The sequence below is a fragment of the Lampetra fluviatilis genome, chromosome 60 (assembly GCF_964198595.1).
Source record: "Lampetra fluviatilis chromosome 60, kcLamFluv1.1, whole genome shotgun sequence".
Lineage (NCBI taxonomy): Eukaryota > Metazoa > Chordata > Hyperoartia > Petromyzontiformes > Petromyzontidae > Lampetra > Lampetra fluviatilis.
Genome location: NC_136334.1, coordinates 6,762,045 through 6,788,219, shown reverse-complemented (window position 1 = coordinate 6,788,219; position 26,175 = coordinate 6,762,045). Strand labels below are relative to the sequence as shown.

General features: G+C 54.9%; 1 protein-coding gene across 1 annotated transcript; it reads right to left on the bottom strand.

Moving 5' to 3' along the window:
• Positions 1 to 6,669: 6,669 nt before the first annotated feature.
• On the bottom strand, positions 6,670 to 25,890 carry LOC144951002 (dolichyl-diphosphooligosaccharide--protein glycosyltransferase subunit TUSC3-like). The gene is made up of 10 exons (XM_078881223.1): positions 25,748 to 25,890; positions 19,502 to 19,671; positions 16,537 to 16,654; positions 14,998 to 15,138; positions 13,926 to 14,066; positions 11,839 to 11,928; positions 10,945 to 11,008; positions 10,362 to 10,436; positions 8,069 to 8,159; positions 6,670 to 7,404 (listed from the first exon to the last, which is right to left on the bottom strand). The coding sequence occupies exons 1-10, from the start codon at positions 25,856 to 25,858 to the stop codon at positions 7,389 to 7,391; spliced, it is 1,017 nt and encodes a 338-aa protein (XP_078737349.1). The 5' UTR covers positions 25,859 to 25,890; the 3' UTR covers positions 6,670 to 7,388.
• Positions 25,891 to 26,175: the final 285 nt, after the last annotated feature.

The following is a 26,175-nucleotide window of genomic DNA, read 5'->3' as shown; positions in this document are numbered from 1 at the left end:
CGAGGTGACAGGAGGAACCAGACGAGCGGAAAGGCGGCATCCATGCGCTGAGCTGGCACGACATTTTTCCTCCCCCAAGCTCTGTGGTCCTCTATATATATAGGAATTATCGGCCAAGTAAACACATTCCTCCTACTGGTAGGAACGTTGGGTTGCTTGGTCAATGGCCTGCAGGGTCAACGGCGGCGTGGTGTATTCCGCAAATATGCCCGACTGTGAGGGCGGGCACAAGCCGGCGTGAGTAGGTGAAACGTTGAGTTTTATAAGGGCACCACGGGGTGACCAGCCCCTCCCCACCCAGCCCCTCTCCACCTTCCCCACCCAGCCCCTCCCCACCCTCCCCTCCCCACCCAACCCCACCCTCCCCACCCAGCCCCTCCCCACCCAACCCCACCCTCCCCACCCAGCCCCTCCCCACCCAGCCCCTCCCTCCCCACCCAGCCCCTCCCCACCCAGCCCCTCCCCACCCAGCCCCTCCCTCCCCACCAACAGCCCCTCCCTCCCCACCCAGCCCCTCCCCACCCAGCCCCTCCCCACCCAGCCCCTCCCTCCCCACCAACAGCCCCTCCCTCCCCACCCAGCCCCTCCCTGCACGACGGACGGACAGACACAATAATCCCCTGTGGGCTGGTGTAACCAGGAGGTTCCTACCAGCATCAGCGTTTTTGTGCAGGAGGAAACCGAAGCACCCGGAAAGCGCCCGTACGTGCAAGGGAGCAACGCTCGATCTCATACAGCTCGAACAGACGGGAGCCCACATTTGCTCTACGGCATTCTCCTGGCGAAGTCAGGGTACGGGCTCCTCATCGATGCCCACGGGAAGATGGGGAGCTTCGTGACGTTTGTGTACGGGTGATCCAACAACCCCGGCTACTGCCGCCACGCGCGTAGCCACCGCTCACCCACTCAACAACGCCCGCCATTAGCCACTAAGTGATGGTGACGTCTCCACGACGCTTGTGCCAGGCCAGGTGCACTTTGAGGCCACGTGAAGTGTCGAAGGCTCGCTGACAGGAGGTCACGGGACAGACCCAGGTGCCATGGGTCGACTGAGATGACCAGCTGTGCCCCCCCTCTACTGTGACAACACGCTGCATTTTAGCCGCCCGGCGCTCCGCTCGTTGTTGTGAGCGTCGCTCCTCTGCCCTCCGTTGTTGTGTGGAGGGCGACTGCCTCCAACTGCCCAGCAGCGTCCTTCACGAGCCTCCTCCATCCATCCACTCACTCACCTACCTACCTACCTACCCAATTAACTCACCTCCCCATTCAGCCGCTCGCTCACCCACCACCAGCTCACACACTCACCGGAGCCCATGATTTCTGCCTCCGCCTCTTCCTCGCCGACCGACTGAGTCATGAAGTCCTGCAGCTTCTGCACCAGGGAGTCGAGCTTCTTACTGCAAGCGCACAGAGACACAAAGATAAAATGCCCTCCCCCACCATGTAACCTCAGACTGTTCGGGGCAAGTGCTATTCGCGAGTAGCACCTATGAAGGCCGGCACATCGCACGAGGTGGTGGGCGGAGAGCACCACGCCCGGCCGCCTTTGTCTCCCCAGTGGTGATGTTTACATGCCGCACCGGGTACCAGAGGTCGCAATCGGGTACCCGATACCCATACCCTACCCGATGGCCGGGTACGGGTACCCGTTTGCGACCCTGGTGGGGCCGGGTACGGGTACGGATAGGCCGTGAGTCACTGGTGAGTAACCGTTTGTCACTCATTTCGGGTAGGGTACGGGTAGGGAACGGGTACCCGTTCCCTACCTAGCCGGGTACGGGTACCCATTTGCGACCCTGGTGCGGCCGGGTACGGGTACGGGTAAGGAATCAAAACCCGTTTGCGACCTCTGCTGAGATGACACAAAGACACCCCGCTTAGGATGAACAGACTGTTGGGGCAAGTGCTGTTGGTGAGCACCTATGAAGGCCGGCACGGCACACGAGGGGGTGGGTGGCCAGCACCACGCCCGGCCGCCTTTGTCTCCCCAGTGGCGATGTTTACACACCGCATCGCGTATTCATTTAAGGTCGAGGCGACCCACAATTGGGGAACAAATACTGTTCCCGAACACCCATGAAGGCCGGCACGTGTCACACGAGTGTGGCGAGTGGTTTGTATGCCAGCAACAGCCCCGGTCGCCTTTGTCTCCCCCCCCTCCCCACCCCAGTGACGATGTTGAGTACAGTGCATAACCGCAACAAGTTGAGGTGGAGTCCATCCCCGCTCTACACGCTACTCACTCCACACGCTACTCTACTCACTGTACACTCCTCACGTTACACACTGTACACTCCTCACGTTACACACTGTACACACTGCACACTCCACACGTTACACACTGTACACTCCTCACGTTACACACTGTACACACTGCACACTCCACACGTTACAAACTGTACACTCCTCACGTTACACACTGTACACACTGCACACTCCACACGTTACAAACTGTACACTCCTCACGTTACACACTGTACACACTGCACACTCCACACGTTACAAACTGTACACCCCACACGCTACACACTGTACACACCACACGCTACACACTGTACACACGTTACACTCCACACGTTACACTGTACACTCCACACGTTACACACTGTACACTCCACGCGTTACACACTGTACACTCCACGCGTTACACACTGTACACTCCACACGCTACACTGTACACACCACATGTTACACACTGTACACACTCCACTCGTTACACACTGTACACGCTACTCACTGTACACGCCACATGTTACACACTGTACACGCTACACTGTACACACTACTCGCTACACACTGTACTCCACACGTTACACACTGTACACTCCACACGCTACTCACTCCTCACGTGCTCACGCCAGCAACTGCACATGCAGCGATCCACTCACGTTACAGGCACACAACACAACGCACTCGTAGCGGCGATTACAAAGCGGGCGGAAATTACGGACACGATATATTGCAATTAACTTACAGAAGTTAACCTATATCGTTAATATGTATGCACACACACACGCGCACGTAGCAATTGCAATGGCGTTGACAAGACACCCAACACGCACATTCAACGTTAAATTAACCAAAATATAACAAAAATCCCCACAAAGGGTGACGTCACTCGCCCTTGCAATTCCCACCCCGCACGCGCTTTCCGCGCGACCCCATTGGCCGCGGCCGCGTCACGTGGGGCCCGGTACACCAATGGGGAAATGCGCGCGCGCGCTCGTCCGCTTATCCGCTCTAGCATTTTCGAGCAGTGGGCCCCAATTTCCCCCCCCTCACCGATGAAATTTTTTTTTGTTTCTTGAGGCAAAATTCTTTTAATTTTTTTACAACAAAAATTCCGTGAAGAGTGTGCGTGGAAGAGTTTAACAAAATAAAATTGATTGTCGTACAATTGCCGATCGATCGACCGTTCGACGACGACCGCTAAAAAAAAAAACCACACAATTCAACGCGGCCGCACTTAAAAGGCTCCGTGAAATCCTTCTAGGCCCACGCGTGTAGGCGGGAAGATTTCACGGCTCGCACGGGACCAACACGGCAGCAGTGTGGGACAAGAACAGCCGCATAGGACGACGACGACGACGACAACAACGGGCTTACAAAACAAATGTTATTACCTTTTTCGTTTGGTCGCCATAACGGCGCCGGCTTTCCCGCCCGCGCCTCCTCCTCCCTCCTCCTCCTCCTCGCCTCCTCCCTCCGCCACGGGCTTCTTTGTTTGTTTCCCAGTCTCCGTTGTTTTGTTTGTTTGTTGTTGTTGTTGTTGTAATCGTCGTCGCGTCCGTCTTTGTCTTTCTCTCGCTCTCTCTCCCGTCTGGTTTCAGAGATGGACGCTGCGCGGGTTTTTTTTTGGGGGGGGGGGGGGACGAGGGGGGCGGGGCTCTCACGCGTCACTTCCGTGCGGGTGTCGTCACTTCCCCCGCCTGGTGTGACGTAGCAGCGCGTGTTTATATACGAGAGGGAGGGGTGGTGGGGGGGGTGGTTGGTGGTGATGGGGGGTGATGGTGGGGGGGTGATGGGAGGTAATGACAGCGGAGTCAGTAGTGAGTGTGAAGGGACTGGTGGCCAGAGGTGGGACAAAGTCATTGTTATGCAAGTCCAAGTCGAGTCGCAAGTCATCAAATTCATGACTCGAGTCTGACTCGAGTCCAAGTCACATGACTCGAGTCCACATCTCATAGGTGGGACAAAGTCATTGTTATGCAAGTCCAAGTCGAGTCGCAAGTCATCAAATTCATGACTCGAGTCTGACTCGAGTCCAAGTCACATGACTCGAGTCCACACCTCTGCTGGTGGCCACGGGAGGTAATGACAGGGGAGTCAGCCTGCAGTGCGAGTGGACTGGTGGCCACGGGAGGTAATGACACGGGAGTCAGCCTGCAGTATTAATGGACTGGTGGCTACGGGAATGATCGAGAAGGGAGCGTGGCCAGGTGACGGAAGAGGACGGTGGAGTTTGCCGGCAGAGCGAGCGGTCTAGAACCAGCGAGAAAGTTCGGGAATGGGGGCGTGGCCTCGGACCGTATAGAAGGGGGAGATGCGCGGGAGACTTGGGCCTGTTGCCGTGGGGGTCTCCGCCTGTCGGAGTGTGACCACGTGGCTCCTTGATAAAGAAAACCTTCCCAGTACAAGCGCGGCGAAGTCGTCTTGACACCGATATAATCATCTGGCAGTTCGCCAGCATCGGTGCAAGCGAGTCTGATGACTCTGCTGATCAAGTTTTTCAAGTTTAATTTATTAGGTAGAGCCCTGTGAGCCATTCGGCTCTTGAATCGGGTGCAACCGCAACAAACAAAAAAACATGAACAAGAAAACATCTTAAAGTGAAATAAAAATAAAATAAAAATCACGACGTTTCGGAGGCAACACAAGCTTCCGTTGATACAGGTGGAACAGTCACAGCACGATTGCTGTATCAAGTGATACACTTGATACAGCAATCGTGCTGTGACTGTTCCACCTGAAGACGGAAGCTTGTGTTGCCTCCGAAACGTCGTTATTTTTATTTTATTTGTATTTACTTTTATTAATTTAATTTTTTTACCTACGTGACTTTACCGAAAAAACCTAAGAATATGAATCCTTGCAGTCACGAAAGCTTCAAATCTAGAATCTTAAAGTGACTAAGTGCAAACAGAAAATCCAAGAAAAGACAGCAAAATATTGCAGAAAAAGCACCGTACTGTACACCAACGCTGATGAGACACCAAATGTCAGAACTGGTCCAAAGTTGTGCTTGTGTTGCACCAGTGATACTGGTAGGAACCGCCAGGTTCCACCAGCGCACAGGGGATTATTGTGTCCGTCCGTCGTGCAGGGAGGGGCTGGGTGGGGCTGGGTGGGGATGGGAGGGTGGGGAGGGGCTGGGTGGGGAGGGTGGGAAGGGTGGGGAGGGGCTGGGTGGGGAGGGTGGGGCTGGGTGGGGGGTGGGAGGGGTAGGGCTGGGTGAGGAGGGGCTGGTCACCCCGTGGTGCCCTTATAAAACTCAACGTTTAACCTACTCACGCCGGCTTGTGCCCGCCCTCACAGTCGGCCATATTTGCGGAATACACCACGCCGCCGTTGACCCTGCAGGCCATTGACCGAGCAACCCAACGTTCCTACCAGCTCCCTCCGCAGCAGGAATGTGTTAATGGGGCTTCACGGTGGCTAGATGTTGACTACCTCTCCTGGTATACAGGTCGTGGGTTCGATCCCGACCCTGACGCCTGCTGCTGTATATTTGGAGTTTGCGTGTCTCTCTCTCCGTGGTGAGATGTTGACTACCTCGCCTGGTCTACAGGAGGCCGTGGGTTGAACCCAGACCCTGTCGCCTGCTGCTGTATATTTGGAGTTTGCGTGTCTCTCTCTCTCTCTCCGTGGCAGTCGCGTGGATTTTTCTCCAGGCCCCCCCCCCCCCCCCCCCAGTTTTCCCCTCCACACCTAAAATGAACGCGCGTTCAGAGCATTTGCATGCTATACATTTCCACGCGACGATAAGCCACTTCTCGCTCAGCTCTAATTTGTAGCCGGGACGCTTCTGAAAGAAAGAGCTACAGTGGAGAAGCCGCGTCGCGGTTAGCGCTACGAACCCAGCGAGCCGAGTTCGATACCCGCTCACGGTCTACACCAGTGACGATTATCTGAACAGGGTCCTGGGCCTCCCCTAGGTCGACTCGGCCTCAAATGAGTACTTGGTGAACATCGCCACTGGGGAGATAGAGGCGGTCGGGCGTGGTGCTGGCCACCCACCCCCTCGTGTACTGTTCCGGCCTTCATAGGTGCTCGCTAACAGCACTTGCCCCTACAGTCTGTTAAGGCTACATGGGGGATCTTTGTCTTTATCTTTGTGGGTTTGGCCACCCACCCCCTCGTGTGCCGTGCCGGCCTTCATAGGTGCTCGATAACAGCACTTGCCCCAATAGTCTGTTAAGGCTACACGGGGGATCTTTGTCTTTATCTTTGTGGGTTTGGCCACCCACCCCCTCGTGTGCCGTGCCGGCATTCATAGGTGCTCGCTAACAGCACTTGCCCCAATAGTCTGCTAAGGCTACAAGGGGGACCTTTGGTGCCTTTGTCGAGTAAATAAGATGCACTCCCTGGGAGATGAGGCCACGTGTCTCTTGCAGGATGCGAGAATGCACAAATATTCTTAAATACATTTGTAAGTTGACGACAGAGGTGTGGGAGGGAGTAGGCAGATCGTCTGGTCGTTTATTTTGTTGCACAACTCATACAAAGAAAACCGAGGAAATAATTATAAAACATTACACGCTCCGCTCACTCGAACCGTGACTACTACGAGGATGGAGATGATGATGGAGATGATGATGGAGATGATGAGGATGGAGATGATGATGATGATGATGATGGAGATGATGATGATGATGGAGATGATGACGGAGATGATGATGATGATGATGATGGAGATGATGATGGAGATGACTGATGATGATGGAGATGACTGATGATGATGATGGAGATGACGATGATGATGGAGATGACTGATGATGAGGATGGAGATGATGACGGAGATGATGTTGATGTTTATTGAAGAAAATAGAGAATCACATTGACGATCTTTCCAAAAAGCATCCTGGTTCAGTTTTCCCCTCCAGTGATGGGGAGCGCGCGGTGATGATGAGGTTGACGATGATAGGGATGGTAATGATGACGAAGATGATGACCGTCGCAAGATGACGTTGATGATGATGTTGATGAGCGCGACGTTTATATGATTGTTGACAATATTAACGGTGATAACGAAAATGTTGATGACGATGATGACAATAACGATGTTGCTGTCAATGATGTTGTTGATGACGATGATGTTGTTGTTGATGACGATGATGATGTTGACGATGTTACTTCCATCATCTTTCCTCCATTCACCAATGCCATCTTCACTTTATAAGAAAGCTGAGAAAATGAGACACAAACATCGCCACTGGGTCAGACAAGGAATTAATCCGTTGTACACGACTTCTAGACTCACACAGAGACCCACGGACTCACACGGAGACCCACAGACTCACACGGAGAGCCACAGACTCACACGGAGAGCCACAGACTCAGACAGAGACCCAGACTCGCACAGAGACCCATACTCACAGAGACACACATACTCACAGAGACACACAGACTCACACAGAGACCCACAGGCTCGCACAGAGAGCCACATGCTCGCACAGAGACCCACAGGCTCGCACAGAGACCCACAGACTCGCACAGAGACCCACAGACTCGCACAGAGACCCACAGACACACAGAAACCCACAGACTCGCACAGAGACCCACAGACTCGCACAGAGACCCACAGACTCGCACAGAGACCCACAGACTCACAGAGACCCACAGACTCACACAGAGACCCACAGACTCACAGAGACCCACAGACTCGCACAGAGACCCACAGAGACCCACAGACTCGCACAGAGACCCAGAGACTCACAGAGACCCACAGACTCGCACAGAGACCCACAGACACACAGAGACCCACAGACTCGCACAAAGACCCACAGACTCGCACAGAGACCCACAGACACACACAGAGACCCACAGACTCACACAGAGACCCACTCACCTGTATGGGTACCCGTGGTACTTGGAACGGAAGATGGAGAGGAGGAAGCTGAAGAAGAAAACGACGAGACCCAGGCCTACGAGACACAGGACTGACAACAACAACAACATCGTCGTCAACATTCACATCAAAAGCATCAACATCATGATGGTGATGCTGGTTCTGTTGATGCTGCTGTTGATGCTGTTGTTGATGCTACTGCTGTTGATACTACTGCTGCTGTTGATGTGACTGCTGTTGTTGCTGCTGCTGTTGCTACTGCTGATGTTGCTGCTACTGCTGTTGTTGATGCTACTGCTGTTGATGCTACTGCTGTTGCTGCTACTGCTGTTGCTGCTACTGCGACTGCTGTTGTTGATGCTGCTGTTGCTGCTGCTACTGCTGTTGCTGCTACTGCGACTGCTGTTGTTGATGCTGCTGTTGCTGCTGCTACTGCTGTTGCTGCTACTGCTGTTGTTGATGCTGCTGCTGTTGTTGATGCTGCTACTGCTGTTGTTGATGCTGCTGTTGCTGCTGCTACTGCTGTTGCTGCTACTGCGACTGCTGTTGTTGATGCTGCTGCTGTTGTTGATGCTGCTGTTGTTGTTGATGCTACTGCTGTTGCTGCTACTGCGACTGCTGTTGCTGATGCTACTGCTGATGTTGCTGCGACTGCTGTTGATGCTGCTGCTGTTGTTGTTGATGCTTCTGCTGATGCTGCTGCTGTTGTTGATGCCGTTAACGCCGCTGCTGCTTCTGGTGTGACCCAAGCGGTCCCCTGGCTGCTGAATAATTCAGAGCGAGTAATCGCCGCGACAGCGACGATGGCGCTTGCTGCTGCTGCTGCTGATCGTGACCCCACCGTCTCATCGCGGCGCTCCGTGGGCTCAGCCAATTAGCGGCGAGCTCGTTAGCGAGCGCTGGGCTGATGGTGTTGGCTCATCGAGCCTCATCAATGGCGCGGTGATGGTGATCACCGGGCAGTAGTGGTGGCGATTGCGTGGCGGTGGTGATGGTGGTGGTGATGATGATGGTGGTGGTGATTGGGTCATGGTGGTGGTGGTGATGGTGGTGATGATGGTGGTGGCGATGATGGTGGTGGCGATGATGATTGTGGCGATGATGGTGGTGGTGATGGTGGTGATGAGGATGGTGGTGATGGTAATGGTGATAGAGGTGGTAGTAGTGGTGATGATGATGGTGGTGATGATGGTGGTCGTGGTAGTGGTGGTGATGATTGGGTGATGGTGGTGATGTTATTACGAGTGGCTTGTGTACATCCATGCCTCACTATTTCATTCAATCACTTTGCTAAACCACTCGCCCTTACTGCCAATCACCCCACCCACCCCCACCCCACCCACACCAAGACCCCACTCACACCCCCACTCACTCACACCCCCACTCACACCACACCCCCACTCACTCACACCCCCACTCACTCACACCCCCACTCACTCACACCCCCACTCACACCACACCCCCACTCACACCCCCACTCACTCACCCACTCACACCCCCACTCACACCCCCACTCACTCACCCACTCACACCACACCCCCACTCACACCCCCACTCACACCCCCACTCACACCACACCCCCACTCACACCCCCACTCACTCACACCCCCACTCACACCCCCACTCACACCCCCACTCCAACCACCCCCCACTCACACCCCCACTCACACCACACCACCCACACCACACCACCCACACCACACACACCACACCCCCACCCCCCACTCACTCACACCCCCACTCACACCCCCACTCACTCACACCCCCACTCACTCACACCCCCACTCACTCACACCCCCACTCACACCCCCACTCACACACCCCCACTCACTCACACACCCACCCACACCCCCCACTCACACCCAACCACGCCACCCAACAACCCCACCCACACCCCCCACTCACTCACACCCACACCACCCAACACCCCCACCCACACGCCCCACTCACACCCCCACTCACACCCCCACTCACACCCCCACTCACACCCCCACCCACACGCCCCACTCACACCAACACCACCCAAACCAACCCCCACACGCCCCACTCACACCCCCACTCACACCCCCACTCACACATCCCCACTCACTCACACACCCACCCACACCCCCCACTCACACCCAACCACGCCACCCAACAACCCCACCCACACCCCCCACTCACTCACACCCACACCACCCAACACCCCCACCCACACGCCCCACTCACACCCCTACTCACACCCCCACTCACACCCCCACACCCACACCACACAACACACCACCCACACGCCCCACCCACACCCCCCACTCACTCTTGCGTTTGCCGATGTCCCCGTCGGGAGCCGCCGAGTCGTGCAGGAGGACGACCCCCAGGGTGATCGCCACGTCTGCGCCCATCGTCAAGGCTCACGCGACAACCCCGACGAGACTCACGCGACAACCCCGCTAGACTCACGCGACAACCCCAACGAGACTCACGCGACAACCCCGATGAGACTCACGCCAGCACCACGCCCGGCCGCCTTTGTCTCCCCAGTGGCGATGTTTACACACAGCACTATGTACTCATTTGAGGCCGAGTCGACCTAGGGGAGGCCCGGGACCGGTTCAGATAATCGTCGCTGTTGGTGTTGGCCGTGAGCGGGAATCGAATCCGAGTCGCCCCCCACGCACACACACACACGCACGCACACACGCACGCGCACACACGCACGCACGCACACACGCTCGCACACGCACGCACACACGCACACGCACACACGCACACACACACACACACACGCACACACACACACGCACACACGCACACGCGCACACACACGCACACACACAACAGAAAGGCACCCCCGGGTCTGGGATCGAACCCAGGCCCCTTGCTGGACGGGTCAAGGATACTGAGGAGGATGACGATGTGAGTCTCAGCCACGAACTGCGCCTGGCTGCTGCCGTGGATGTACGCCTGCCAGGAGGAGAGACCCACAGACTCATCACACAGAGACCCACAGACTCACACAGAGATCCACAGACTCACACAGACTCACACAGAGACCCACAGACACACACAGAGACCCACAGACTCACACAGAGACCCACAGACTCACACAGAGACCCACAGACTCACACAGAGACCCACAGACTCACACAGAGACCCACAGACTCAGACAGAGACCCACAGACTCACACAGAGACCCACAGACTAACACAGAGACCCACAGACTCACACAGAGACCCACAGACTCACACAGAGACCCACAGACTCACACAGAGACCCGTAGACTCACACAGAGACCTATAGACTCACACAGAGACCCATAGACTCACACAGAGACCCACAGACTCACACAGACACACAGACTCAGAGACACACAGACTCACACAGACTCACACAGAGACCCACAGACTCACACAGACACACAGACTCAGAGACACAGACTCACACAGAGACCCACAGACTCACACAGAGACCCACAGACTCACACAGAGACCCACAGACTCACACAGACACACAGACTCAGAGACACACAGACTCACACAGAGACCCACAGACTCACACAGACACACAGACTCAGAGACACAGACTCACACAGAGACCCACAGACTCACACAGAGACCCACAGACTCACACAGAGACCCCCACAGACTCACACAGAGACCCCCACAGACTCACACAGAGACCCACAGACTCCACTGAGCCTCATCTCCAGCAGTCACTTAAAGCGCGAGCGAGTCTGAAGCCACGTCCTTCAGGAGGGTCCTGCCACCCTGGGGCGACGGGCGTTTGGCACGTACCACCTGTCCCGTCTGGGGGTTCTTGTGGGCGTACGGAGGTCCGCGGATGTGGTTCCACATCTGCCCGGAGGTCATGGCGAACACGACGCACTGCCCAACGCACACACGCACACATAGTACACACACACATTGTATACGCACACATTGTATACACACACACATTGTACACACACACACATTGTACACACACACACACATTGTACACACACACACACATTGTACACACACACACACATTGTACACACACACACACATTGTACACACACACACATTGTACACACACACACATTGTACACACACACACACATTGTATACACACACACATTGTATACACACACACATTGTACACACACATTGTATACACACACACTGTATACACACACACACATTGTATATGCACACACACATTGTATACACACACACATTGTATACACACATTGTACACACACATTGTATACACACACACTGTATACACACACACATTGTACACACACACACATTGTATACACACATTGTACACACACATTGTATACACACACACTGTATACACACACACTGTATACACACACACATTGTATACACACACACATTGTATACACACATTGTACACACACATTGTACACACACATTGTACACACACACACTGTATACACACACACACATTGTATATGCACACACACATTGTACACACACACACATTGTATACACACACACATTGTACACACACATTGTATACACACACACTGTATACACACACACACATTGTATATACACACACACATTGTATATGCACACACACATTGTATACACACACACATTGTATACACACACACATTGTATACACACACACATTGTATACACACACACATTGTATACACACACACATTGTATACACACACACATTGTACACACACACACACATTGTACACACACACACACATTGTATACGCACACACACATTGTACACACACACACACATTGTATACGCACACACACATTGTACACACACACACACATTGTATACGCACACACACATTGTACACACACACACACATTGTATACGCACACACACGCACACATTGTATACGCACACACATGCGCACGTGCGCACACATACACACCGTCATACACACACAGAGCTGAGGTTGATGATCACAATTCAGAAGCTTCTACTGCTGATGATGATGACAAATCTGCTAACCATGACGCTGCTGCTGTTGCTGCTGCTGCCAATTGCTGATGATGATACTCCTGCTGATGATGATACTCCTATTGCTACTGATGGTACGACTGATGCTCATGACAATGCTGACACAGACGATGACAATTCTGCTGACTACTCTGCTCCTGCTGCTGCTGCAGTTGCTACTGCTGCTGATGATGCTGCTGCTGATGATGCTGCTGCTGATGATACTCCTGCTGATGATGATACTACCGCTGCTGATGATGCTGATGATGCTGCTGCTGCTGCTGCTGCTACTGCTGCTGATGATGCTGCTGCTGCTGATGATGCTGATGATGCTGCTGATGCTGCTGCTGCAGTTGCTACTGCTGCTGATGATGCTGCTGCTGATGATGCTGCTGCTGATGATACTCCTGCTGATGATGATACTACCGCTGCTGATGATGCTGATGATGCTGCTGCTGCTGCTACTGCTGCTGATGATGCTGCTGCTGATGATGCTGCTGCTGATGATACTCCTGCTGATGATGATACTACCGCTGCTGATGATGCTGATGATGCTGCTGCTGCTGCTACTGCTGCTGATGATGCTGCTGCTGCTGCTACTGCTGCTGATGATGCTGCTGCTGATGATGCTGCTGCTGATGATGCTGCTGATGATGATGCTGCTGCTGCTGCTGCTACTGCTGCTGATGCTCCTGCTGCTGCTCCTGCTGCTGATGATGATGATCCTGCTCCTGCTGCTGCAGTTGCTGCTGCTGCTGCTGATAATGATGCTGCTGATGATGCTGCTGATGATGCTGCTGCTGCTGATGCTGCTGCAGCGGCTACTGCTACTGATGATGCTGCTGCTGATGATGCTGCTGCTGATAATGCTGCTGCTGCTGCTGCTGCTGCGCCTCACCAGTGCGGCGACGGCCCAGCCGGTCTTGTTGTACAGGAAGTCCAGGTTGTTGCGTCTCAGGAAGAGCAGCCCCCCAACCAGCGACATGAGCAGCATCAGCGCCACTGCCCCCGAGTAGTTGGGGGGGCGGAACACGCGGATCTGGGGGGAGGGGCGGGGGAGGGGCGGGGGAGGGGGGGAGGGAGGGAGCGGGGGAGGGGGGAGGGAGCGGGGGAGGGAGGGAGGGGGGGGAGGCGGAGGGGGGGAGGAAGGGAGGGGCGGGGGAGGGGGGGAGGGAGGGAGGGAGGGGGGGAGGGAGGGGGGGAGGGAGGGAGGGAGGGAGGGGGGGAGGGAGGGAGGGAGGGAGCGGGGGAGGGGGGAGGGAGCGGGGGAGCGGGGGAGCGGGGGAGGGGGGGAGGAAGGGGCGGGGGAGGGGGAGAGACAAAGCAAGACCGATCGCGGGGTTGAGATGGGGCACCGGGATGGTGAGATGTTAACTACCTCGCCTGGTCTACAGGAGGTCGTGGGTTCTATCCCGACCCTGACGATGCCTGCTGCTGTATATTTGGAGTTTGCTTGTCTCTCTCATCATCATCACGGTGGCTAGGAGATGTTAACTACCTCGCCTGGTCTACAGGAGGTCGTGGGTTCGATCCCGACCCTGACGATGCCTGCTGCTGTATATTTGGAGTTTGCGCGTCTCTCTCTCTCATCATCATCACCGATCGATAACGATCAATAACGGATCGGGGCAAGATCGCCGATCAACAACATATCGGGGTGGGTGGGTTGGGTGGTGGGGTTGATCACCGATCGATATCGATCAATAGCGGATCGGGGCAAGATCGCCGATCAACGACAGATCGGGGTGGGGTGGGTTGGGTGGTGTTGATCACCGATCGATATCGATCAATAGCGGATCGGGGCAAGATCGCCGATCAACGACAGATCGGGGTGGGGTGGGTTGGGTAGTGTTGATCACCGATCGATATCGATCAATACCGGATCGGGGCAAGATCGCCGATCAACGACAGAGGGTGGGTGGGGGGGTTGATCACTGATCGATATCGATCGATAACGGATGCTTCCTCACCGTGACCTCGCTGCGGTCGCTGATCCACTTGGCCAGCTGCTCGGCCATGATGCCGTTGCGCTGGAGGTCAAAGGTGTCGGCTCGCTTGGGGCGGCCCTTGGCCGGGAAGTGCATGAAGGTGGGGGCCGAGTTCATGTTCAGCTGCACCGAGGGGGGGGGGAGATAAGGGGGGTTAAGGGGGAGAAAAGGGGGAGATAATGGAAAGATGAGAAGGAGAAAAGGGGGAGAAAAGGGGGAGAAAATGGGGAGAAAAGGGGGAGTTCATGGGGAGAAAAGGGGGAGAAAATGGGAAGAAAAGGGGGAGATAATGGGAAAAGGGGGAAAAAATGGGAAGAAAAGGGGGGAAAAAAGGGGGAAAAAAGGGGGAGATAATGGTGAGAAAAGGGGGAGATAATGGGGAGAAAAGGGGGAGATAATGGGAAGAAAAGGGGGAGATAATGGGGAAAAAGGGGGGAGAAAAGGGGGAGATAATGGGAAGAAAAGGGGGAGAAAAGGGGGAGATAATGGGAAGAAAAGGGGGAGATAAGGGGGAGATAAGGGGGAGAAAATGGGGAGAACAGGGGGAGAACAGGGGGAGAAAAGGGGGAGAAAAGGGGGAGATAATGGGGAGAAAAGGGGGAGAAAAGGGGGAGAAAAGGGGGCGATAAGGGGGAGAAATGGGGAGAAAGGGGGAGAAAAGGGGGAGAAAAGGGGGAGAAAAGGGGGAGTTAAGGGGGAGAAAAGGGGGAGTTAAGGGGGAGATAAGGAAGAGACAAGGGGGAGACAAGGGGGAGATAAGGGGGAGACTCGGGGGACACGTGGGGTGACGCGGGGGAGACGTGGAGAGATAAGGGGAGACAATTGGGAGACAATGGGGAGACGGAGGGATGCGGGGGAGATAAGGGGGAGATGTGGTGAGATGCGGGGACACACGGGGATACGATGTGGGTACGTGACATGGGGGTATATGGGGAGACGAGGGGGGAGATAGAGAAAGAGAGAGACACGATAGAGCCGATGTTGTTCTAGAGCAAGGGAGTGGTTTAGTTGGTGAGCGAGTGGGTCGGAGAGCGGTTGAACGGACGAGCGAGCAGTTGATCGAGCGGGCGAGCGAGCAGTTGAGCGGGCCTGCGAGCGGATGAGCGAGCGAGTGGTTGAGCGGGCGAGCGGGTGGTTGAGCGGGCGAGCGAGCGGATGAGCGAGCGAGTGGTTGAGCGGGCGAGCGAGCGGTTGAGCGGGCGAACGAGAGGATGAGCGAGCGAGTGGTTGAGCGGGAGAGCGAGCGGTTGAGCGGGCGAGCGGATGAGCGGGCGAGCGGTTGAGCGAGCGAGCGGTTGAGCGGGCGGGCGAGCGGTTGAGCGGGGGAGCGAGCAGTTGAGCGAGCAGTTGAGCGAGCAGTTGAGCGAGCAGTTGAGCGGGCGAGCGAGCGGTTGAGCGGGCGAGCGAGCGGTTGAGCGGGCGAGCGAACGGTTGAGCGGTTGAGCAGGCGAGCGGTTGAGCGGGCGAGCAAGCGGTTGAGCGGGCGGGCGAGCGGGGCGAGCGAAGTGAGCGAGCCCGAACCTGCTGGAAGACGTCCGAGCCCTCGTCAAAGTCCACCATGGCGAAGTAGAGTCGGCTGGAGTAGGACCCCGAATACCGCCACGAGTTTGCCAGGATCTGGAACTCCTCGTTGGCGTGCCTTCACCACGCCGCAGCAGCAACAACAACATCAACAACAGCGGTGGTGGTGGTGGTGGTGGTGGCGGTGGAGGTGGAGGAGGAAGAGAAACCACCACGGCATTTCGTTTTTAGGGAACCTTTGCACGCAGGTATCGGACTGGATATTAACGCACGCTCTCCCACGCTCACCAACACTCTCCGACACTCTCCCACACCCTCCGACACTCGTGCACACCCTAAGACACCCACCCACACCCTACCACAATCACCCACATCCTCACACACTCACCTACACCCACCCACCCACCCACCCCCACACCCTCACACACTCACATCCTCCCACACTCACCAACACTCTCCGACACTCTCCCACACCCTCCGACACTCGTGCACACCCTAAGACACCCACCCACACCCTACCACAATCACCCACATCCTCACACACTCACCTACACCCACCCACCCACCCCCACACCCTCACACACGCACATCCTCCCACGCTCACCAACACTCTCCGACACTCTCCCACACCCTCCGACACTCGTGCACACCCTAAGACACCCACCCACACCCTACCACAATCACCCACATCCTCACACACTCACCTACACCCACCCACCCACCCCCACACCCTCACACACGCACATCCTCCCACGCTCACCAACACTCTCCGACACTCTCCCACACCCTCCGACACTCGTGCACACCCTAAGACACCCACCCACACCCTACCACAATCACCCACATCCTCACACACTCACCTTACACCCACCCACACACCCACCCCCACACCCTCACACACTCACATCCTCCCACACTCACCAACACTCTCCGACACTCTCCCACACCCTCCGACACTCGTGCACACCCTAAGACACCCACCCACACCCTACCACAATCACCCACATCCTCACACACTCACCTACACCCACCCACCCACCCACCCCCACACCCTCACACACTCACATCCTCCCACACTCACCAACACTCTCCGACACTCTCCCACACCCTCCGACACTCGTGCACACCCTAAGACACCCACCCACACCCTACCACAATCACCCACATCCTCACACACTCACCTACACCCACCCACCCCCACACCCTCACACACGCACATCCTCCCACGCTCACCAACACTCTCCGACACTCTCCCACACCCTCCGACACTCGTGCACACCCTAAGACACCCACCCACACCCTACCACAACCACCCACATCCTCACACACTCACCTACACCCACCCACCCACCCCCACACCCTCACACACTCACATCCTCCCACACTCACCAACACTCTCCGACACTCTCCCACACCCTCCGACACTCGTGCACACCCTAAGACACCCACCCACACCCTACCACAACCACCCACATCCTCACACACTCACCTACACCCACCCACCCACCCCCACACCCTCACACACTCACATCCTCCCACGCTCACCAACACTCTCCGACACTCTCCCACACCCTCCGACACTCGTGCACACCCTAAGACACCCACCCACACCCTACCACAACCACCCACATCCTCACACACTCACCTACACCCACCCACCCACCCCAAACCCTCACACACGCACATCCTCCCACACTCACCAACACTCTCCGACACTCTCCCACACCCTCCGACACTCGTGCACACCCTAAGACACCCACCCACACCCTACCACAATCACCCACATCCTCCCACAATCACCCACAATCACCCACCCACACCCTCACACACCCACCCACACCCTACCACAATCACCCACCCACACCCTACCACACCCTACCACACTCACCTACACCCACCCACCCCCACACCCTCACACACTCACATCCTCCCACACTCACCTACACCCACCCACCCCCTCCCACACCCACCCACACCCACCCACATCCTCCCACACACTCACCTATACCCTCAGACACACACCCACCCACAATCACCCACACTCTCACACACCCACCCACACTCTCACACCCTCAGACACACACCCACCCACCCACACCCTCACACACCCACCCATATCCTCACACACTCACCCACCCACACCCTCACACACCCACCCACACTCACCCACCCACATCCTCACACACTCACCCACCCACATCCTCACACACTCACCCACCCACATCCTCACACACCCACCAACCCACATCCTCACACACTCACCCACACCCTCACACACTCACCCACATCCTCACACACTCACCCACCCACACCCTCACACACCCACCCACCCACCCACCCACACCCTCACACACTCACCCACCCACATCCTCCCACACTCACCCACCCACACCCTCACACACCCACCCACACCCTCACACACCCACCCACCCACCCACACCCTACCACAATCACCCACCCACATCCTCACACAATCACCCACCCACCCCCTCACACACCCACCCACACCCTACCACAATCACCCACCCACACCCTACCACACCCTACCACACTCACCTACACCCACCCACCCCCACACCCTCACACACTCACATCCTCCCACACTCACCTACACCCACCCACCCCCTCCCACACCCACCCACCCACATCCTCCCACACTCTCACACACTCACCTATACCCTCAGACACACACCCACCCACAATCACCCACACTCTCACACACCCACCCACACTCTCACACCCTCAGACACACACCCACCCACCCACACCCTCACACACCCACCCACACTCTCACACACCCACCCACCCCCTCCCACCCCCTCCAACACCCACCCACAATCACCCACATCCTCCCACACTTACCCAGTCTCCCCTCCCCCAAGTCCCCCTTTCACACAAATCACAACAACACTGTTCACCCCCCCACCCCACCCTCCCCCCTCCCTCCCCCCGTCCCCTGTCGTACTTGCAGACCCCGCACTGCCTCTGAGGCTCGAGGGCCGTGAACATGATGACCACCGAGTAGTTCCGCGGCGGCGCCTTCACGTAGCGCCGGAACTTGTCCCCGTTGAGGCGGATGACCGAGCGTCGCACCGTCCACTCCATCAGCTGCTGCACCTTCTCCGACATCAGCACCTGCAGCGGCGGCATCATCAGCAGCAGCGTCATCATCAGCAGCAGCGTCATCATCAGCAGCAGCGTCATCATAATCAGCAGCGTCATCATCAGCAGCAGCGTCATCAGTAGCGTCATCGTCAGCAGCAGCGTCATCATCAGCAGCATCAGCAGCAGCGGCGTCATTAGCAGCGTCATCATCATCAGCATCATCATCATCAGCAGCATCGTCATCATAATCAGCATCGTCATCATAATCAGCAGCGTCATCATAAGCAGCAGCGTCATCATCAGCAGCAGCATCATCATCAGCAGTAGCGTCATGATAATCAGCAGCGTCATCATCATCATCAGCATCATCATCAGCAGTAGCGTCATCATAATCAGCAGCGTCATCATCAACAGCAGCATCGTCATCAGCATCAACGGCGGCATCAAAATAATGAACACCAATATCATCACTGGCAGCAGATTCATCATCAGCTGCAGCAGCATCATCATCATTAGCAGCAATCATCATCAGCATCAATATAACCATTACCATCATTATCACGATGACCAGATGCTGGCTTTTCAACATAAGCACATGTATCATCAGCATCAGCAGCAGCAGCGTGTCTTTTGAACTTCTTTCGCACTGTACGTAGCCAACCGTATCAGGAGAAGGACAATACACTATGGGTCTATGTGTGAGTCTATGGGTCTCTGTGTGAGTCTATGGGTCTCTGTGTGAGTCTATGGGTCTATGAGTCTATGGGTCTCTGTGTGAGTCTATGGGTCTCTGTGTGAGTCTATGGGTCTCTGTGTGAGTCTATGGGTCTCTGTGTGAGTCTATGGGCCTCTGTGTGAGTCTATGGGTCTCTGTGTGAGTCTATGGGTCTATGAGTCTATGGGTCTCTGTGTGAGTCTATGGGTCTCTGTGTGAGTCTATGGGTCTCTGTGTGAGTCTATGGGTCTATGAGTCTATGGGTCTCTGTGTGAGTCTATGGGTCTCTGTGTGAGTCTATGGGTCTCTGTGTGAGTCTATGGGTCTCTGTGTGAGTCTATGGGTCTCTGTGTGAGTCTATGGGTCTATGAGTCTATGGGTCTCTGTGTGAGTCTATGGGTCTCTGTGTGAGTCTATGGGTCTCTGTGTGAGTCTATGGGTCTCTGTGTGAGTCTATGGGCCTCTGTGTGAGTCTATGGGTCTCTGTGTGAGTCTATGGGTCTATGAGTCTATGGGTCTCTGTGTGAGTCTATGGGTCTCTGTGTGAGTCTATGGGTCTCTGTGTGAGTCTATGGGTCTATGAGTCTATGGGTCTCTGTGTGAGTCTATGGGTCTATGAGTCTATGGGTCTCTGTGTGAGTCTATGGGTCTCTGTGTGAGTCTATGGGTCTCTGTGTGAGTCTATGGGTCTATGAGTCTATGGGTCTCTGTGTGAGTCTATGGGTCTCTGTGTGAGTCTATGGGTCTCTGTGTGAGTCTATGGGCCTCTGTGTGAGTCTATGGGTCTCTGTGTGAGTCTGTGGCTCTCTGTGTTAGTCTATGGGTCTCTGTGCGAGTCTACGGGTCTCTGTGTGAGTCTACGGGTCTCTGTGTGAGTGTATGGGTCTCTGTGTGAGTCTACGGGTCTCTGTGTGAGTCTATGGGTCTCTGTGTGAGTCTGTGGGTCTCTGTGTGAGTCTGTGGGTCTCTGTGTGAGTCTGTGGGTCTCTGTGTGAGTCTACGGGTCTCTGTGCGAGTCTACGGGTCTCTGTGCGAGTCTATGGGTCTCTGTGTGAGTCTATGGGTCTCTGTGCGAGTCAGTGAGTGGGTCTCTGTGCGAGACAGTGGGTCTCTGTGTGAGTCTATGGGTCTCTGTTTTGAGTCTATGGGTCTCTGTATGTGTCTATGGGTCTCTGTGTGAGTCTATGGTTCTCTGTGTGAGTCTATGGGTCTCTGTGTGAGTCTATGGGCCTCTGTGTGAGTCTATGGGTCTCTGTGTGAGTCTATGGGTCTCTGTGCGAGTCTATGGGTCTCTGTGTGAGTCTATGGGTCTCTGTGCGAGTCTATGGGTCTATGAGTCTATGGGTCTCTGTGTGAGTCTATGGTTCTCTGTGTGAGTCTATGGGTCTCTGTGTGAGTCTGTGGGTCTCTGTGTGAGTCTGTGGCTCTCTGTGTTAGTCTGTGGGTCTCTGTGTGAGTCTACGGGTCTCTGTGCGAGTCTACGGGTCTCTGTGCGAGTCTACGGGTCTCTGTGCGAGTCTACGGGTCTCTGTGTGAGTCTACGGGTCTCTGTGTGAGTCTATGGGTCTCTGTGTGAGTCTATGGGTCTCTGTGTGAGTCTATGGGTCTCTGTGTGAGTCTATGGGTCTATGTGTGAGTCTACGGGTCTCTGTGTGAGTCTACGGGTCTCTGTGTGAGTCTACGGGTCTCTGTGTGAGTCGATGGGTCTCTGTGTGAGTCGATGGGTCTCTGTGCGAGTCTATGGGTCTCTGTGCGAGTCTATGGGTCTATGTGTGAGTCTATGGGTCTCTGTGTAAGTCTATGGGTCTCGGTGTGAGTCTATGGGTCTCTGTGTGAGTCTACGGGTCTCTGTGTGAGTCTACGGGTCTCTGTGTGAGTCTATGGGTCTCTGTGTGAGTCTATGGGTCTCTGTGTGAGTCTATGGGTCTCTGTGCGAGTCAGTGGGTCTCTGTGTGAGTCTATGGGTCTGCGTGTGAGTCTATGGGTCTCTGTGTGAGTCTATGGGTCTCTGTGCGAGTCTAAGGGTCTGCGTGTGAGTCTACGGGTCTCTGTGTGAGTCTATGGGTCTCTGTGTGAGTCTATGGGTCTCTGTGTGAGTCTACGGGTCTCTGTGCGAGTCTATGGGTCTGTGTGCGAGTCAGTGAGTCTCTGTGTGAGTCTATGGCTCTCTGTGCGAGTCTACGGGTCTCTGTGTGAGTCTATGGGTCTCTGTGCGAGTCTATGGGTCTCTGTGCGAGTCAGTGGGTCTCTGTGTGAGTCTATGGGTCTCTGTGTGAGTCTATGGGTCTCTGTGCGAGTCTACGGGTCTCTGTGTGAGTCTATGGGTCTCTGTGCGAGTCTATGGGTCTCTGTGCGAGTCAGTGGGTCTCTGTGTGAGTCTATGGGTCTCTGTGTGAGTCAGTGGGTCTCTGTGTGAGTCTATGGGTCTGCGTGTGAGTCTATGGGTCTCTGTGTGAGTCTATGGGTCTCTGTGCGAGTCTAAGGGTCTGCGTGTGAGTCTACGGGTCTCTGTGTGAGTCTATGGGTCTCTGTGTGAGTCTATGGGTCTCTGTGTGAGTCTATGGGTCTCTGTGTGAGTCTACGGGTCTCTGTGCGAGTCTATGGGTCTCTGTGCGAGTCAGTGAGTCTCTGTGTGAGTCTATGGCTCTCTGTGCGAGTCTACGGGTCTCTGTGTGAGTCTACGGGTCTCTGTGTGAGTCTACGGGTCTCTGTGTGAGTCTATGGGTCTCTGTGTGAGTCTATGGGTCTCTGTGTGAGTCTATGGGTCTGTGTGAGTCTATGGGTCTCTGTGCGAGTCAGTGGGTCTCTGTGTGAGTCTACGGGTCTCTGTGCGAGTCTATGGGTCTCTGTGTGAGTCTACGGGTCTCTGTGTGAGTCTACGGGTCTCTGTGTGAGTTTATGGGTCTCTGTGCGAATCTAAGGGTCTCTGTGTGAGTCTACGGGTCTCTGTGTGAGTCTACGGGTCTCTGTGTGAGTTTATGGGTCTCTGTGCGAGTCTAAGGGTCTCTGTGTGAGTCTATGGGTCTCTGTGTGAGTCTACGGGTCTCTGTGTGAGTTTATGGGTCTCTGTGTGAGTCTATGGGTCTCTGTGTGAGTCTACGGGTCTCTGTGTGAGTCTATGGGTCTCTGTGTGAGTCTACGGGTCTCTGTGTGAGTCTACGGGTCTCTGTGTGAGTCTATGGGTCTCTGTGTGAGTCTATGGGTCTCTGCGTGTGAGTCTATGGGTCTCTGTGTGAGTCTATGGGTCTCTGTGTGAGTCTACGGGTCTCTGTGCGAGTCTATGGGTCTCTGTGTGAGTCTACGGGTCTCTGTGCGAGTCAGTGGGTCTCTGTGCGAGTCTAAGGGTCTCTGTGCGAGTCAGTGGGTCTCTGTGTGAGTCTATGGGTCTCTGTGCGAGTCTACGGGTCTCTGTGTGAGTCTACGGGTCTCTGTGTGAGTTTATGGGTCTCTGTGTGAGTCTACGGGTCTCTGTGCGAGTCTATGGGTCTCTGTGCGAGTCTATGGGTCTCTGTGCGAGTCTAAGGGTCTCTGTGCGAGTCTATGGGTCTCTGTGCGAGTCTATGGGTCTCTGTGCGAGTCTATGGGTCTCTGTGCGAGTCTATGGGTCTCTGTGCGAGTCAGTGGGTCTCTGTGTGAGTCTATGGGTCTCTGTGTGAGTCTACGGGTCTCTGTGTGAGTTTATGGGTCTCTGTGTGAGTCTACGGGTCTCTGTGCGAGTCTATGGGTCTCTGTGCGAGTCTATGGGTCTCTGTGCGAGTCTATGGGTCTCTGTGCGAGTCTAAGGGTCTCTGTGCGAGTCTATGGGTCTCTGTGCGAGTCTATGGGTCTCTGTGCGAGTCTATGGGTCTCTGTGCGAGTCTAAGGGTCTCTGTGCGAGTCTAAGGGTCTCTGTTCGAGTCTATGGGTCTCTGTGCGAGTCTATGGGTCTCTGTGCGAGTCTATGGGTCTCTGTGCGAGTCTATGGGTCTCTGTGTGAGTCTACGGGTCTCTGTGCGAGTCAGTGGGTCTCTGTGCGAGTCTAAGGGTCTCTGTGCGAGTCAGTGGGTCTCTGTGTGAGTCTATGGGTCTCTGTGCGAGTCTACGGGTCTCTGTGTGAGTCTACGGGTCTCTGTGTGAGTTTATGGGTCTCTGTGTGAATCTACGGGTCTCTGTGTGAGTTTATGGGTCTCTGTGTGAGTCTACGGGTCTCTGTGTGAGTTTATGGGTCTCTGTGTGAGTCTACGGGTCTCTGTGCGAGTCTAAGGGTCTCTGTGCGAGTCTATGGGTCTCTGTGCGAGTCTATGGGTCTCTGTGCGAGTCTATGGGTCTCTGTGCGAGTCTATGGGTCTCTGTGTGAGTCTATGGTCTCTGTGTGAGTCTATGGGTCTCTGTGTGAGTCTATGGGTCTCTGTGTGAGTCTATGGGTCTCTGTGTGAGTCTATGGTCTCTGTGTGAGTCTATGGGTCTCTGTGCGAGTCTATGGGTCTCTGTGTGAGTCTATGGTCTCTGTGTGAGTCTATGGGTCTCTGTGTGAGTCTATGGATCTCTGTGTGAGTCTATGGGTCTCTGTGTGAGTCTATGGGTCTCTGTGCGAGTCTATGGGTCTCTGTGTGAGTCTATGGTCTCTGTGTGAGTCTATGGGTCTCTGTGTGAGTCTATGGGTCTCTGTGTGAGTCTATGGGTCTCTGTGTGAGTCTACGGGTCTCTGTGTGAGTCTACGGGTCTCTGTGTGAGTCTATGGGTCTCTGTGCGAGTCTATGGGTCTCTGTGTGAGTCTATGGGTCTCTGTGTGAGTCTACGGGTCTCTGTGTGAGTCTACGGGTCTCTGTGTGAGTCTACGGGTCTCTGTGTGAGTCTACGGGTCTCTGTGTGAGTCTATGGGTCTCTGTGTGAGTCTATGAACAAAGATGTCCCGTGTAGCCTGTAACAGACTGTTGGGGCAAGTGCTGTGAGTAGCAGCAGTATCTATGAAGGCCGGAACTGTGGCAGGAATTCATATTCTTTGGGTCTGTCGGTGAAGTCACGTAGATAGGTTCAAAGAAAATACCTCGTAGTTTTTTAAAACAATTTTTTGTTATTTTATTTGAACCAATCGACGATGACTTTACCGACAGACCCAAAGATATCCAACTCATATTGATAGAAACCCAAGAAATTCGCCGCTGACGTTTCATATTCCCCAACGCAGATAGGCGGAAAGCGTCGGCGCCGACCAATCGCGGCGCTCCCCGCGTTCCGCCTCGACCAATCACGACCGAGGACCCGGACTAAGCGGACTACGTTATGCAAACGCGCGCCGAGAAGCGCGGCCTACTGCAGGCTGCGTTCAGGACATCTCGCGCTCAACGTTTTTTGTTGTAAATTTAGAAAAACAACAACAAAACTTCAGTTTAGCGGCTCGCGCTCCGTCACCTCTTTGGTCTTTTGCGCGGCGCCCGGCGTCGAGAGGGAGCAGAGGACGCAGACGACGAAGAGGGGCAGGAGCAGCTGCGGTAGCAGCAGCCTGGAGCGTGCGGCCGCCATCTTGGGTAGGGAAAGTCACTTTCCCCTGCCCACTCCGCACCGTGCGCGGCTCTCATTGGTCGGGAGCCGCACACGTGATGCGGGCGACAGATGGAGCGAGGCGATTGGTGGTTGGGTCAGTGATGTCGTTTCGCAGTTTAGCAATTTTAGTGATATGAGAATGTTTTTTTAAAATAAAAATTGTTCTTTTAAAAATGTTCAAACACCAAACTGAAACCTTTTATCATACATTATATATAAAAATATAATATATATTTTTTTTTTAAAAATATATATATTATATTGTAATATATATTACATTTATAAAAATAAAATAT

What these genes read in the sequence shown, in the direction of transcription:
- LOC144951002 (XM_078881223.1), bottom strand. Translation starts at nt 25,858, where the DNA reads ATGGCGGCCGCACGCTCCAGGCTGCTGCTACCGCAGCTGCTCCTGCCC. An exon ending in GCGACCGCAGCGAGGTCACG is followed by an intron (nt 14,067 to 14,997) that starts GTGAGGAAGCAT and finishes CCCTCCCCCCAG; the next exon opens with ATCCGCGTGTTCCGCCCCCC. An exon ending in ACCCCCAGACGGGACAGGTG is followed by an intron (nt 11,009 to 11,838) that starts GTACGTGCCAAA and finishes TCCTCCTGGCAG; the next exon opens with GCGTACATCCACGGCAGCAG.